Source organism: Bos indicus, chromosome 17 (genome assembly GCF_029378745.1).
Source record: "Bos indicus isolate NIAB-ARS_2022 breed Sahiwal x Tharparkar chromosome 17, NIAB-ARS_B.indTharparkar_mat_pri_1.0, whole genome shotgun sequence".
Classification (NCBI taxonomy): domain Eukaryota; kingdom Metazoa; phylum Chordata; class Mammalia; order Artiodactyla; family Bovidae; genus Bos; species Bos indicus.
The window spans coordinates 8,297,888-8,313,325 of NC_091776.1; the positions used below are offsets into that span (position 1 = coordinate 8,297,888).

Here is a 15,438-nt window from a genome sequence, read left to right on the forward strand (position 1 = left end):
CTCTAGTTTGCTTGTTTGAATATAGAGACAGTCATAGAGATACTTAATAGATATTTATGTTTATTTTCAGCTGTGTTTCAGAATCTGGAATAGCTACTTGTATTCAGGCAATTGGGCTTCCCAAGCAGTGCTAGTGGTAAAGAATCTGCCTGCTCCATGCAGGAGACCTAAGCTAGATGCAGGTTCAATCCCTGGGTGGGGAAGATCCCCAGGAGAAGGGAATGGCTACCCACTCCAGGATTCTTGCCTGGAGAATCCCATGGACAGAGGAGCCTGGTGGGTTATGGTCCATAGAAGGACAGAGACTGGTCACAGAGAAGGACAGGACTGAAGAACTTAGCCTTTACAATCACTAAACGTTTCTTGACCTTGTTGATACCTCAGGACTGTCCACCTCAACTGAGTGGATACATGAATGGATTAAAAATTGAAGTCCATATTGTTGATTGCCAGGGTGATACATTCACTTAGAAACCACTCTGGTGCCCTTTGCCATTTGGAGCCCGTATTTCAGAGCTAAACCTGTACTGAGCACAGACCTTCTCATCTTATAAATGTTGGTTAACAATCACTTTCAAGGGGTTAATCCATATACTTCAGAATGGAGACTCAATTTCACCTTTTCGAAAAGAACCAATGGAGAACTACACTTAAAAATCACGTGTGTCCGTTCCCTTGGGCATTATCTAAACCTTGTCTAACACCAAGTATGGGGAGTAGGTGAGGGGTGAATCAACTGAATGGTTTTCTGGGGAAGTCTTGAGCCAGGAGTCACAAAAGACATTAAAATGGGAAGTAGAAGTGCATGAAGTCAGCAAAAAGTAGACACTGTACAGGAAAAATCTGCAGTAATGTAAACAGTCCAGAGTGGATTCACCAAGCAGTTAAATGCGGGTAGAAGTAAAAAAGAGATGGAAAAATTAGGAATCAAAAGTAATAATAATAAAAAAAAGAAATGACGAAATATGTCAACAAAAGTCAGGTCCCCAGAAACCCTGCGCTATGTCTTATGATGTGGTTTGAACAGTGATGTTTGCAGAGTCTATGGACATCTGTCCAGCAAACCTGACCGGAGGGTGCCTGTGTTCTCTGTGGGGAAGCAAGTCCAGATTCCCTCCTGTGGGCCTGGGGAGGGAGAAGCATGCCCACTTCCTCTCCTCACACCCCCAGGAGGCTAATCTGCTGCTGCTCTAACAGACATCAGAATAAAACTGGACTGAAAGTATTTTTAAATCCCAATGATACTTTCAGGTGGGGAATATACGTGATATATTATTTACAAAGAAAATATTTTCGAATATCTTTTTCCTTTGTAGTCTATGAAACAATGTTTGCTAAAAGAGAAGATTGGCAAGGGTTAGAAAAAAGTGAACTCCTTAAGTACTTCAACGATTGTGGTCATTTCCCAACCCACCAGCAAATTGATGAGGTTTGGGACCTGGTCCATAGAGGTAAGTCATTTTCATTTCTTTTTTTCCTTTTGGTTTCTCCTTCCTTCTTTATTTCTTCCCTGTTTTCCTCCCTTGATCTTTCCTATGTTTCTTCTCTTACTTTCTTTCAGTTCAGTTCAGTTCAGTCGCTCAGTCATGTCCGAGTCTTTGGGAACCCATGAACCGCAGCACAGCAGGCCTCCCTGTCCGTCACCAACTCCCAGAGTCCACCCAAACCTGTGTCCATCGCGTTGGTGATGCCATCCAACCATCTCATTCTCTGCCGTCCCCTTCTCCTCCTGCCCTCAATCTTTCCTAGCATCAGGGTCTTTTCCAATGAGTCAGCTCTTTGCATCAGGTGGCCATAGTATTGGAGTTTCTGCTTCAACATCAGTCCTTCCAATGAATATTCAGGACTGATCTCCTTTAGGATGGACTGGTTGGATCTGTTTGCAGTACAAGGGACTCTCAAGAGTCTTCTTCAATACCACAGCTCAAAAGCATCAATTCTTCGGCACTCAGATTTCTTTACAATCCAACTTTCACATCCATACATGACCACTGGAAAAACCATAGCCTTGACTAGACGGACCTTTGTTGGCAAAGTAATATCTCTGCTTTTTAATGTGCTGTCTAGGTTGGTCATAACTTTCCTTCCAAGGAGTAAGCGTCTTTTAATTTCATGGCTGCAGTCACCATCTGCAGTGATCTTGGAGCCCAGAAAAATAAAGTCAGCCACTGTTTCCACTGTTTCCCCATCTATTTGCCATGAAGTGATGGGACCAGATTTTTCTTATAAATCCCTTTTTTCAAATTGCTAAAACCTAATGTTAATATACATATGAAAGAAGGTTTAAATAACAGGTTAAGAGTTAATACAGTATCAACCTAGAGGGGTTGATACTAGAGGGTGGGATAGGGAGGGAGATGGGAGGGAGTTTCAAAAGGGAGGGGACATATGTATACCTATAGCTGATTCATATTGAGGTTTGACAGAAAACAGCAAAACTCTGTAAAGCCATTATCCTTCAGTAAAAAATAAATTAAGAAAAAAGTTACCTTTAAAGGAGTGGAGGAGATGATTTTAGCTTTTAAAAAGCTTTTAATGTATTTTTGATACAGTATGTTGTATCTGAATACATTTAAAACCACCATATTTTAAATACTGATGCTACAATGATTTCTCCTAAATATATTTGGTACAAAAAATATAGTCAAGTTTGAATGTTTAAACATTATAAATTATTGCTGACACAATAAAATCATTTCTTAACAGTAAATACGCGAAAGGATAGTATGCATTGTATAGGAATATTTAATAAGTTAAATGGAGCAACATTTCTCCTTTCTTTATACTGATAAGGGGGTGGAAATTGTCACCAAGGTGTGGGAAGTCTCAATGAATTTTACTTAACTCCTTTCTCAACATTTCTTTGTATGTCCACCCTAATGCTATGGCTTACTAGCATGTTTAGAGATGATGAATGAGGTACCCAAAATTTAATTGAGAGGAAAAGGTAAACAAATAAAATATTTCAAGATCTTTTTTTCTAATAGAGGAGAAGGGCCCCCATGCCAGTAAGAAGGTATGATTAATGTTGGAGTGACTAGGCTGAAGCTTCATCATGGGTTGAAGTTCTTTTTGTTAGTTCTTAGTGTAAATTGACCTAATACTTTACCTACGTACGGGCTTTGTTTCGCCACTGTTGCATCCTTAGTACCCAGAAAAGTTTTCTAGGTAAATTTGTTCACAGACTGGAGAAGCATCCAGGTCACTTTGAATGTTTAAGCAACTTTTTCCCACTGAAAAAACATTGAGCATTTATAATAGAAAATCTGAGAATATAGAAATATATAAAATTACTAACAAATAGCAATTAACATTTGATGCTTATCATTCCCAGTTTTTTTCCTTCACATAGAACAGTTTTATGAAAATTGGAATTTTCTACATGTTGGGCTCACTGGTAAAGAATCCGCCTGCCAATGCAGGAGACATGGGTTTGATCCCTGGGTTGGGAAGATCTCCTGGAGAAGGAAATGGCAACCCATGCCAGTATTTTTACCTAGAAAATCCCTTGGAGCCTAGTGGGCTACATTCCATAGGGTCACAAAAAGTCTGACACGACTTAATAACTGAGCACACACATGTTGGAAAATCTACATTTTTTGCTTAACAATACTCCTTAGTTCCCAAGCCATAAATACCTTTTACAACATTATTTATGACTGAGCAATAACTCTATCATAAAGGTATTCTGTAAAGCATTTACTATCGTACATTTAAATTCTTACCATTGTTCTTTATAATAAATAATAAAATTCAAAAAGTTGAATGCAGCGAAGTAGAATCAATTAGAGATTTCAGAAACTTATTCTGATTAGTGTTAGTAATTTAAAAACATAAGTTTTTCTTCCAATTAAATTTCATAGTGGTATTTTCCTTTATTAATTATTTTAGAGTGTATCCTAGAGGCTTAGGTTTAGATTGCCTGGATTTAATTCCTGACTTCATCACTTATTAGCTGTATGTCTTTGGACAAGTTATTTATCTCTGCTATTTCTTATTTTATTAATATATGTTTAAAGCAAGATAATGCTATCAAAATAGTTGGGCTATTGTGACTTTTAAATGAAATAATTCATGTAAAACTTGTGGATCATTTTAAGTACCAATAAATGTCTGTTATTCTTAAATAATTCTTTAGTATACTGAAATAAGTTATGAAAATTAATTTTCATAATTTTTAAAAATTTTGAAGATGTTAAAATATTGAACCTAATTGTTGAATGACTTATTTCTATAGATATTTTTGTATTGAATGTCATCCATTGGTTTCTACCCATATCATTTCTTGATTATCATAATGACCTGCGTACTACAGGAGATAATGTTCGTTTATGCTCATTTTACAGATGAGAGAACTGAGACTTAGCAAGTTTTTAAAGCTTATTAGGAGAGCTGAAACTTTAACCCTGGGCTTTAACAATCAAGTTCAATGCTCTTTACTATGTGGAGTAGAATTTAAAAGTTCAGTATTACAAAAATATAATTAGATGGATGATTAAAATGTTCTTGACAGCAAGTACTGCCTTTTATCTTTCACAGACTAGATAATGCCTTGTGATATAGTAGGTTTTCTGTAAATGCTTCACTCTATTAAATTTCTTATTAAAACTAGAATTTTCAAAAGAACAGTTAGCTTAAAAACATACTCTTTTTATTATAATGCCTAAAATTGGGAAACTTTCCTTTATAGAAGAAGCCACTCTAACATAATTTAAAATATATATCCAATTGTGTTGCTACATCCAGTTAAACAATTCTAATTCATAAGAAGCATTAGTTTTAAATAGAGATAGTCTAAAATAATAGAAAGAAAACCAAAAATTTGTGGGAAATGGAGCTAGTGTTTTCTGCTTGCTTCTGGTAAGGGAATCTGATTTTATGCATGTTGGATTGTCAATCATCTTCATTCATACTGACTTCTTTGATTGTGGATAATAGCTCCAGGTGTGCAACCTACACATTTTTTCATCCAATAGCATATTTCACCAGCTCATGTGTTCTTAATTCAATTGATTAACTTCTTCAGTGTATGACACCAAGTAGGTCAAAGTTTCAAAACTGTCTTTGCGTTCAGGTATTTTTAGCTTTTTTTTTTTTTCCATTTTTTTTCCTTCTTATCACTATGGTAACAAAAATTGTAACTGAGGATATGATTTTTGTCTGAAAATCTTTCTTTGGGAGAATGAAGCAACTTCAGACTGAATGTAGAGGCTGATCTTGAAAACTGAAGACTATGAAGAAGGAAATGGCAACCTACTCCAGTATTCTTGCCTGGAGAATCCCATGGACGGAGGAGCTGGGTGGGCCACAGTCCACGGGTCGCAAAGAGTCGGACATGACTGAGCGACTTCACTTTCACTTTACTTTCACTTATGCAGACATGAGAACATTTCCTTGATGTTCATTTACATCTCAACAATTGAAACTAATAACAATAGAATGACATATATTAAAGAAAATAATACATTTCATTCTATATTATATACTCACATCTGCCTAATTTTTAGAAGTTTGAACTTGGGAAATTTTCCAGCATTTTCTCAACATGAGAATAGAAAGTTTAGTTTGTTTTCAGCAATTAAAATTACCTCAATAATGAAGTCCACTTTCACTGTGGAGCCCTAGATGAAAAGTCTTAAAACCTAAGACATTCTCTGCATCTGAAGAAACAATAGTTTGAGGTAGGATATGAATTATTTCAAGCTCCCACGTTGGTGGCAAATTGTAACTGTGGCCTGGGCCCCCTGCTCCTTAGGGCACAGTTTTGTTTACTAAAAGCAGACAACACTGGATTTCCTGTTATATTTTCAAGATATGACTTTATTTATAAACTGGGGATAATATAATGATTTTCCCCTATTTTTTTTCATATGAGCAAGCTCTTTAACAATAAGATTTTGTCTATGCAGAAAAGGAATTAAAGAGGATTTTTAAAAGATAATAGATAGTAAGAGTATTCGAGGGCCAAAGAAATTCTAACAATGAAAGAATGCAGAAGTATCAGAGGTAATGTGTTACAAAAACCTTATTTTAAATAACTTCTAAAAAAGAAATTTAACACATTTTTAGCATAAAGCATTTTGAAAATACATACTAAAACCAAAGACGAAATGAAAACTACTAGCTGTTTTATGTTTCAGAATGACATGTGGCTACTGCCTAGAGGGTCGCCAGGTCTTACAGAGGTCTCTTAGTGGACTGTAAAGGTCGGGGAAAGTGTCTGGCAATCTGTCTTCTTTTTATATAATAAAATAATCCTTTTTTAATGTAATTTTATATAATAAAAATAAATACACTGTATATTTATGTTGCTAGAACAAATCTCAGGCCGTGAGCTCACTGCTTCTCACAAGGAGTTAATTTTTATTTCTAGCCTCCATCCATCAAACTTCAATTTCAATCTGTCTGGCTTTTGAATTTCTTTGTATGAGATTGTGACCACATAACAGTTGAGGGCTACGTGGCGACATAGCACGGGGTGTCCTGACCAACTGAGCTGCAGTATCTGCACCTTTATTCTTACATTTCCGATGAAGTGTGTTATGTATACTGTTGACGCCCATGGGTGTTGACCTTTTTGTCACCTCTTCATGTCAATTGAACTTCCTTTGACGGCTTGTTATGTGGAGAAAACAATTCTCATTTTGCGCTTATTGATATTGGCCAGGTCTTGAGATCCTTGTCATCATCTAGTTGAGTAGAGCCTATGACCTATATAGGTCTACATTTGTTCACTAGAGGAGGACAAAATGCTCAAAAAATGCAGAGGCAGGTAAATAAGTATAATTCCTAGCACAAAATCACATTATCAGAAATGAAGCACTAAAGATGATTTAGGCATGTGGTCACTATTAGGAAAGCCTGGCAGCTATGCTGATGACTGAACAACAGGAAGAGACTTTCTAATATCATCTCCCCTCCACCAATGAGTTCCCTGAATTGTACTGCCATGACATTTTTTAGCAGGATTAAATATTTTGTTATGCAACACTGGATAACTTGAGAAGTGTTTGATGTTTATCCCACCTGCTCTGATGGGTTTCCTGCTAACGTCTCATGAATCTACAGACCCTTTCTGTGCACTACATATATATAAAGGTTTTTTCAGTGGTGTCTATAACCCTTGGGTAGCAGGATGCCATTTTTTCCCCTGGTATTTTAGTAGGTACTCTCTAATGCTTTCAGCCACGTGAAAGATAAAAGCACATTCTCTTATCCAATGGATAATTTCAGGTACAAGTCATAAAGTGAAAGGAAATTCATTAGAGCATATTATATGGATGTCTTCCTTAGTTGAGACAATCCAGAATTTTTTTTTATAAAATCATTGCAAATGTTGTTAACAAACATCTTTTGAGTTCTTAATATGGGCTGTGAAATGTAATGTGGTTCAGAGGTCTCAGTCTCCATAATAACTGGAGGGACATGCACATTTTTAACGATAAATACAGTGTTGTAAGTGTTTATGCATTCACATATATATCAAGTGCTAAAATGATACCAATATAAATTATGGCTAAAGTTTGGAAACCAGGGAAAGTTATAGAGTGTACTTGAGATTTGAGAGCATCACTGTAGGATGTGTTAACAAGGTGATTACAAAATAAAGATAAGGTTTAATGCATAAAGGATTGTATACAAAGCAAATTAGAATTTACAGGGCTGCTAGTAACTCTGAATAGCAGAGACATGTGTCTGCTGGGTGGGTACCTGGAGAAGGCACGATGTTACTAAAACTGCTGAATAAAAAAAAGATGCCAGATCATTCACTGAGATCTAGTTGGACTGTGGTTGCTTCTCCCTATAGGATTCTCCTTGTTTTAAGTCCCTTCTCCACCTGTCATCTGCCTATGGGAAATGGTTGTTTCCAAATTCATAATGCAAATTAGATTTTGGTTATAAATCAGTTATGTGACAGTAGGAGCTATTTAAACACTCTTCCCTAGAGCTCAAATACCCCCTGAATAAACTGGAGACGGAACCCTCGGGGCAAAGAGCAATCCTGAAACATGTGTCATCACCTTGCTTCAGCTACCTAATCCAAGCAGCTGCTCCTAAAATTCCTCCTGCTTTCTCCTCTAAAACTTTTAAAAAGATGGTTCTTGACATTTTGTCTCATCTTACATTATTTAACACTGCTAATGCCTTCTATCACTTCATCCATGGCTGTGCCAAGCCTATGAAATCCTGTGCTAATGATATGCCCTGAGAATGGCCATCGCCTTTGGAAGCCTTGTTTTCCCCTAATTGCTATCCTACCATCATGTGAGTTGTTACTCCAATTATTAGGTTACCCTAATTAACCATTCTGGGTTTCTTTGAATCTTTTATTATTTAGGTTGAAATATTTGTACTATTGTTCTATAAGCTGCACAGAGAATCTGATTAAATGGTGTAATAGTACTTAACACCAGCTCTTCTTCTAAAGCCTGTCTGTTTTCTTTAAGTAGAAAATAACCATCTTTAAGAAACAACAGGAACAGCAGGGGTTGGAGAATGGAATAACTTCAATAAAGGTATAATTACTTTCATAAGTCTGTTCGAGAGCAAGGCTTTAGGTTTCTTTTGTTAGATCACTGTTTATTAAGATTACACACTCAGTCTTCCTAACACGCAGAGATCCACCAACAAGCCTTTGTTTTATATGACTGAATTACTATAATATCAGGAATATAAATTCCCTGGTGAGAGCAACTTTGCTCTGCAAGGCTCTGATAAATGAAAGAAACATTAATATAAAATGTTTCATCAGAAATTCTTGTGAAATGCAAAATTTTATGATATAATTATTCCAACATCATAAACATGGCATTCAAGAACTTTTTTTTTTTCTGGCATTTCACTTGATCCAGAATACTGTGATTTCCCACAGTGAAGTGAAAACTTTAAAAGGACTTAGAATGGTTCTCAGACCTTTACAGTCAAGTAAGTTTTACAGTTCTCAGTTTACTTCTTAAGTCTCCTTTAGGAATGAACGTTTTCTAGCATTTCAGAATCAAGCTTTCAAAAAGAATTAAGCTCTGCTCAGTAAGGCACCATGATACTGCTATGATGTGAAGTCTATCACGCTGATCTAAGTTACCAGTATTATTGAAATGAAAGCTTATGATTCAGATTCATAAAACCAAGCTTCTTGCAGAATGCTGTGAGTTTGGCAGCTTAGAGGCCAAAAGTTAATGCTAAAGGATTGTTTCCTTAAAATTTTCTTCTTTAGGTATAAGCCCATCAGAGTTTCACTTTGGTATTTCTGTTTCCAAAATTTAAACTTTGGTGACTGTTGCCGCGTTGAAATCAACATGCCAGTACTGTTGTGTGGAAGTGTTATTATTACTTTTTAAATCAGAGTCATGTTGGCCTGTTATGCAAGATGTTTATAGAGCAAACTTCTTTTACAGAATAGCTTTCCAGGAATTTTATTGTAAATATCTCATGTTTCTATTCTTTTGAAGTATTTCTGCCAATTATTCTTTATCTCCCAATGCTTATATATTTTTTAGTATGATGAAGGACCAAGCATCCTTTTAGATTATGTTGCTTAGTGGTTTGGATAGAGAGGACTTGATTTTCACATATGTCCTTGAATGCAGTTATAATCCTTTGTGGTAAAAATAGGAACACATATATAAGCACATTTGTATGGCATGTGTATTATAGTTAGTAACTCCCACCAGCACTAATAACTACCTATAAGAAAGGCAGATACTATAATCTCCTCTTTCTCTTTATTTTCTGTGGAGTTTAATCCATAGTACCAATCGGAGAAAACATAAATTTGATTATACACCTACAGTTTATTGTGCATATTTTCTAGCAATTGAGTTTTGCATTTAATATCAATCACTTAAACTCATGGCTCTTTGCCAAGGTTTCATAACATATTCGTGTATTTAAATGAGTTGTAAAGTGAATTCCAAATCTTTTGATTGTAAGGAAGTTAATGTACCCAGACTTTCAAAGTAAGAAATAAATTTGAATGGATTAAATGATAATCCCTATAACTTTCGCTGTCTGGAATTCCAAAGAATTGGTTGAGGAAAGAGAGGATAGAACTGTCACTGGTATGCTGGACCTGCACTAAGATGCCTGTGCCATGCAGGTGAGCCTCACCTTTGGGTGACTGGAGCCAGAAAGAGAATGAGAACACTTGTGTTGAGTTAATGTCCCATATCAGCTAACTAATTTCTAGCAGGTAAATCTTAATCTGCCCTTGGAAAAACAGTTCTAATTATTGTACAGAATAAGGAGTAGTGTAGCTTCTCAGGAATGAGATGATTGTTAGTATAACTACTGCATACCTCTTGCTGATGGCATACTTTTGTATTGTTGGAGGATACCTAGAACCAATCATTGTTTGGAATACTCCTAATACCATGGTTCTCCATGATGTTTCAGTTACAATAAAAGACAAAGAGGCCTGTTACTATAACTACCATATTTTAAATGGTTAGTCTGCAGATGATAACCATCTCCTTAATATCCATTTGCAGGACATAGCATTTGAAATTGGAGAAGGCAATGGCACCCGACTCCAGCACTCTTGCCTGGAAAATCCCATGGACGGAGCCTGGTGGGCCGAAGTCCATGGGGTCGCTAAGAGTCGGACACGACTGAGCGACTTCACTTTCACTTTTCACTTTCATGCATTGGAGAAGGAAATGGCAACCCACTCCAGTGTTCTTGCCTGGAGAATCCAGGGACGGGAGAGCCTGGTGGGCTACCGTCTATGGGGTTGCATAGAGTTGGACACGACTGAAGCGACTCAGCAGCAGCAGCAGCAGCATTTGAAATACCTTGAAGATTTTTTTTTTTCGCTATTTCCAGTGGTTTTATGTTCTCAGTCTTCTGAAGGTGCTTGCAGAAAACAGTTTTCATGATCTTGATCTCTCATTTTCTAGAGTGTTCATTTCTAATGATTGCATTCTGATAGTTACTTAATTACTTCTTAGGTTGTAACTAGGTTTTCTTGTTCGTAGTAACATCTTTCATCTTTCTTTTTAGCCTCTTACTCTCTAATCACCTCTTGATATCTTTTTGGCTCTTAGATCTTTTCAATAAATCTGCATCCCCATGGGGACTTTCAGCCCGTTAACTTTCCTGTATTTACAGTATTGATTTTTGTTGTTCTGACCATAAGTCGTGCTCTACTCTTTGTGACCCATGGATTGCAGGCTCCTCTGTCCTCCACTGTCTCCTAGAGTTTGCTCAAATTCATGTCCATTGAGTAGGTGATGCTATCTAACCATCTCGTCCTCTTCCACTTTGTTCTTCTTTTGCTGTAGATCTTTCTCAGCATTGGGGTCTTTTCCAGTGAGTCGGCTCTTTGCATCAGGTGGCCAAAGGATTGGAGCTTCAGCATTAGTCCTTCCAATGAATATTCAGTTGAATTCCTTTAAGATTGACTTGTTTGATCTCCTTGAAGCCCAAGGGTCTATCAAGAGTTTTCTCCAGCACAGTTCAAAAGCATCAGTTCTTTGGCACTCAGCCATCTTTGTCATCCAAGGCGCACATCCTTGTATATGGCTACTGGAAAACCACAGCTTTGACTATGTAGACCTTTGTTGGGAAAGTGATGTCTCTGTTTTTTAATAATCTGTCCAGGTTTGTCATAGCTTTCCTTCCAAGGAATAAGTGTCACTTAATTTCATGGATGCAGTCACCATCCTCAGTGATTCTGGAGCCAAGAATATAAAATCCGTTTCCAGTTTTCCCCCTTCTATTTCCTATGAAGTGATGGAACCAGATGCCATGATCTTAGTTTTTTTAATGTTGAGTTTTAAGCCAGCGTTTTCACTCTTCTCTTTCACCCTCATCAAGAGGCTCTTTATACAGTATTCATAACCCCAGAGATTTTTGTTTTTACCTTTCTCCTTACTCATCTTAATTCATTCCATGGTACCCATGCATCCTTTTTAAACCTCCTTACCCTCCTCACTTTTTTTCCAAGAGGCTGGATCTGGTAGAACCAACTTTCTGCCTAGTTCATACAGATAAACATGGCATTGCTGGAGAAGAATATAAATATGCCGATTTATTTCACTTTCAATTTCTGATCACAAATGTCAAGTGGGCCCTCAGAACTGCCAACCAGTTTTATTCCACTTTTCAAGTTAATTCAGGCTCCTCCTCTCCCTGATTAACAGTCCACATGAACTTGGCCCTCCTCAAACTTTAAACATCTCGTCTTCCTCCTTTCTATTCATGACCTTGTCTCTAATGAAACTGAAAGAGCAGACACATTAGAAAGGACTACTTTGTCTTCTGACCTCCCAACCCGTCAGACTTCCAGCTTCTTCAGCCTCAGAGCCTGCTTTTCTTCCTCTTGCAATGGATGAACTTTCCCTTTCATCCTTTCTTGATCACAGAATTCTGTTATCTCTGACTTACTCAAGGATTTTACTCCTGTCTTTACTTTCTTGGGCTTCACTCGTGGCTTAGAAGGTAAAGAATCTGCCTGCAATGAAGACCTGAGTTTGATTCCTGGGTCAGGAAGATCCCCTGGAGAAGAGAATGGCTACCCACTGCAGTATTCTTGCCTGGAGAGTTCCATGGACAGAGGAGCCTGGTGGGCTACAGTCCATGGGGTCGCAAAGAGTCGGGTATGACTGAGTGACTAACACTTTCACTTTACTTTCTTGCTCCAGATTATTTTCTGTCTCACCTCTATCAATTATTCTTTCTGTCAACTGTATCTTAAGAGCATATAGACATGCTAAGAAACTTTCCATCTTACAAACACCCTCCCTGGATGCTATGTAATCTACTATTTCTTCATTCTTAAATTACCATTCCATTTCTTTGCTCTCTTTTGTAAGAAATTCCTCAAACTATTGAGTCTATTTGCCATGTCTGTTTCCTTCTTTACTGCCCATACCTTTTTTCTTTTTAAGACATATTATGAAATACTTTAGGCTTCCCTCGTGGCTCAGATGGTAAAGAATCTGCCTGCAATGCAGGAGACATGGCTTTGATACCTGGGACAAGAAGATCCCCTGGAGAAGGGCATGGAAACCCACTCTAGTATTCTTGCCTGGATACCATGGACAAGGGAGCCTGGTGGGTTACAGTCCATAGTGTCACAGAGTCGGATATGACTGAAGTGACTTAGCACGCACACATGAAAGCACTTTGGATGTATAAAAAGAATCCATGAAATATATAATAAACACCAATTAAGTAGTGGGCTAATGCTACATACATCAACTAGATGAATATTTGTAAAAGGAAAAGTTATAAGTGAAGAAAAAGTTTCAGAGACACATTATTATATCGACAAGTTGTAGATATTCAAGATTATATTTTATATTGCTTGAGAGTACATGTATATGTAGTAAAATCAGAAAGACATGAATGGTAAAGGAAGATAGCAAATTCAGAGTAATGATTACTTCCCTTTTTCTTTTTTCACACCAAAGAAGAAACAGCTCTGTAAGGAGTCTAGGCATGTCAGGGAGCCCAGTCAGTTATGGAAAAGAGAGGGAACATTGGTACAGAGTAAGAATGTAGCATTCAAAATACCAAGTGTGAAATTAAAACCTCCATCTTAATAACCTAACAGTAGATATGCTGTGAATTTAGCCCAGATGAAACTTCGCTGGAAGCTGCTGGTGAAATAATGAGATTTTTGGATAAAAGGAGAGCTCTCTGGCACAGGTAAATCTGAGCTCCACATTAGGTTGTGGGTCTGGGAGAGAGAGACATAGAGGGAAAGATAAGGGGAGTGATATGCTACAAGATGTCAAGATCAGATCAGATCAGATCATTCGCTCAGTCATGTCCAACGCTTTGCCACCCCATGAATCGCAGCACTCCAGGCCTCCCTGTCCATCACCAACTCCCAGTTAAATCTGGGCCTGTTTCTGGGTTCATTTCTATTAGAAATTGTTCTAATTCCTTTATCTCTGTATATCCTTATGTGTGTGTGTGCCGAGTCGCTTCAGTTGTGTCTAACTCTTCATGACCCTATGGACTATAGCCCACGAGGCTCCTCTGTCCATGGGATTCTTTAGGTAATAATACTGGAGTGGGTTGCCATGCCCTCCTCCAGGGGAATCTTCCTGACCCGGGGATCTAACCCTGTGTCTTGCATCTCCTCCTTTGGCAGGCAGTTCTTTACTACTAGCACCACCTGGGAAGCTGGTACGTCCCTACACCAGCACCTGAACTGGTGTAGTTTTATAATGAGCCATACCTGGCAAGGAGAGTTTACCACTTTATTATTTTTTTTTTTTTGCTTTGCACTTTCTTGATTTTTTTTTAACTTTTATATAAATGTGAGAATTTTTTCTTTCCATTAAAAATCCAGTTAATGTTGAGATAATTTGTAGACCATGGACTTCTTTTTAATATTACATTTTTCTGCTAATAGGTTAAGTCTTTATGTTTTATAAATTGTATGAAAATTATAAAATTATGTATTTTTAAATCACATATTTTGCATTTACACATTATGTTTCTCAATGGTTTCCTTTCTAAAGATCTTATAAATTATTGTTTGACTTATTTCCTTTTTTATTTTATGTTGTAGTAGGAATATATCCCATGAGATCTGTCCCACTAACAAATTTTTAAATGCACAATATAATGGCAACCCACCCCAGTATTCTTGACTAGGAAATCCCACGGACAGAGAAGCCTGGCAGGCTACAGTCCATAGGGTTGCAAAGAGTCAGACGTGACTTAGTGACTAAACAACAGTAACAACAGCAGTGCTATTGCATATAGGTGTAAAATACTGTGTTGGATCTCTGTAGTTTACTTATCTTGTTTGGTACTTTCTTTTGTTGCTGTTCAGATGTGAAGGAGAGTCAAGTATTTTAATGTTTGTTAATTTGGGTGCTGGGTATACAGAGCTCATTTCCCCCCTTGATTTCTTTTCTATATGTCTGAAATAATTAAAAATAAAATTAAAAAAACTGCAGTTCCTTCATATCACATGTAGAATAAACTCCAAACATCCAAGAAACGATATATTTTTTACCTTTCTGACCTCAGGTCCTATACCCTCCCTCTTGCTTGCTCTACTCCAGTCAGGCTAATGACATTTGCTTTTTTGAATACAGAAAATTCTTTGCATTTGCTATTTCTACTATTTAGAATTTTCTTTCCTCATCGATAACTCTTCTAGAATTTTAACTCACATTCCACTCAAATATCATTGGCTCAGAAAGGCCCTTCCTGATTTTCTTCTCTGAAACGTCCCGCTCTCCTCCCGCTGTCCACTGCCGTCGGTCCTCCTCCATTGCTTTGTTGGTTATTGTTCAGTCCCGAAGTTGTGTCTGACTCTTTGCAACCCCATGGACTGCACCACCCCAGGCTTTCCTGCCCTTCACTATCTCCTATAGTTTGCTCATGTCCACTGAGTCGATGATGCCATCCAACCATCTAATCCTCTGTTGTCCCCTTCTCCTCCTGCCTTCAATCCTTCCCAGCATCAGTCTT

The 15,438-nt window shown here is 37.4% G+C and overlaps 1 protein-coding gene across 1 annotated transcript in view; it reads left to right on the forward strand.

Annotated features, from left to right (window-relative positions):
* IQCM (IQ motif containing M) overlaps positions 1 to 15,438 on the forward strand; it is a 478,048-nt gene that overhangs the window by 271,855 nt on the left and 190,755 nt on the right. The window contains exon 12 of the mRNA XM_070769022.1: positions 1,317 to 1,451. Coding sequence (XP_070625123.1) covers positions 1,317 to 1,451 — 135 coding nt within the window. The remainder of the gene's footprint in view (positions 1 to 1,316; positions 1,452 to 15,438) is intronic.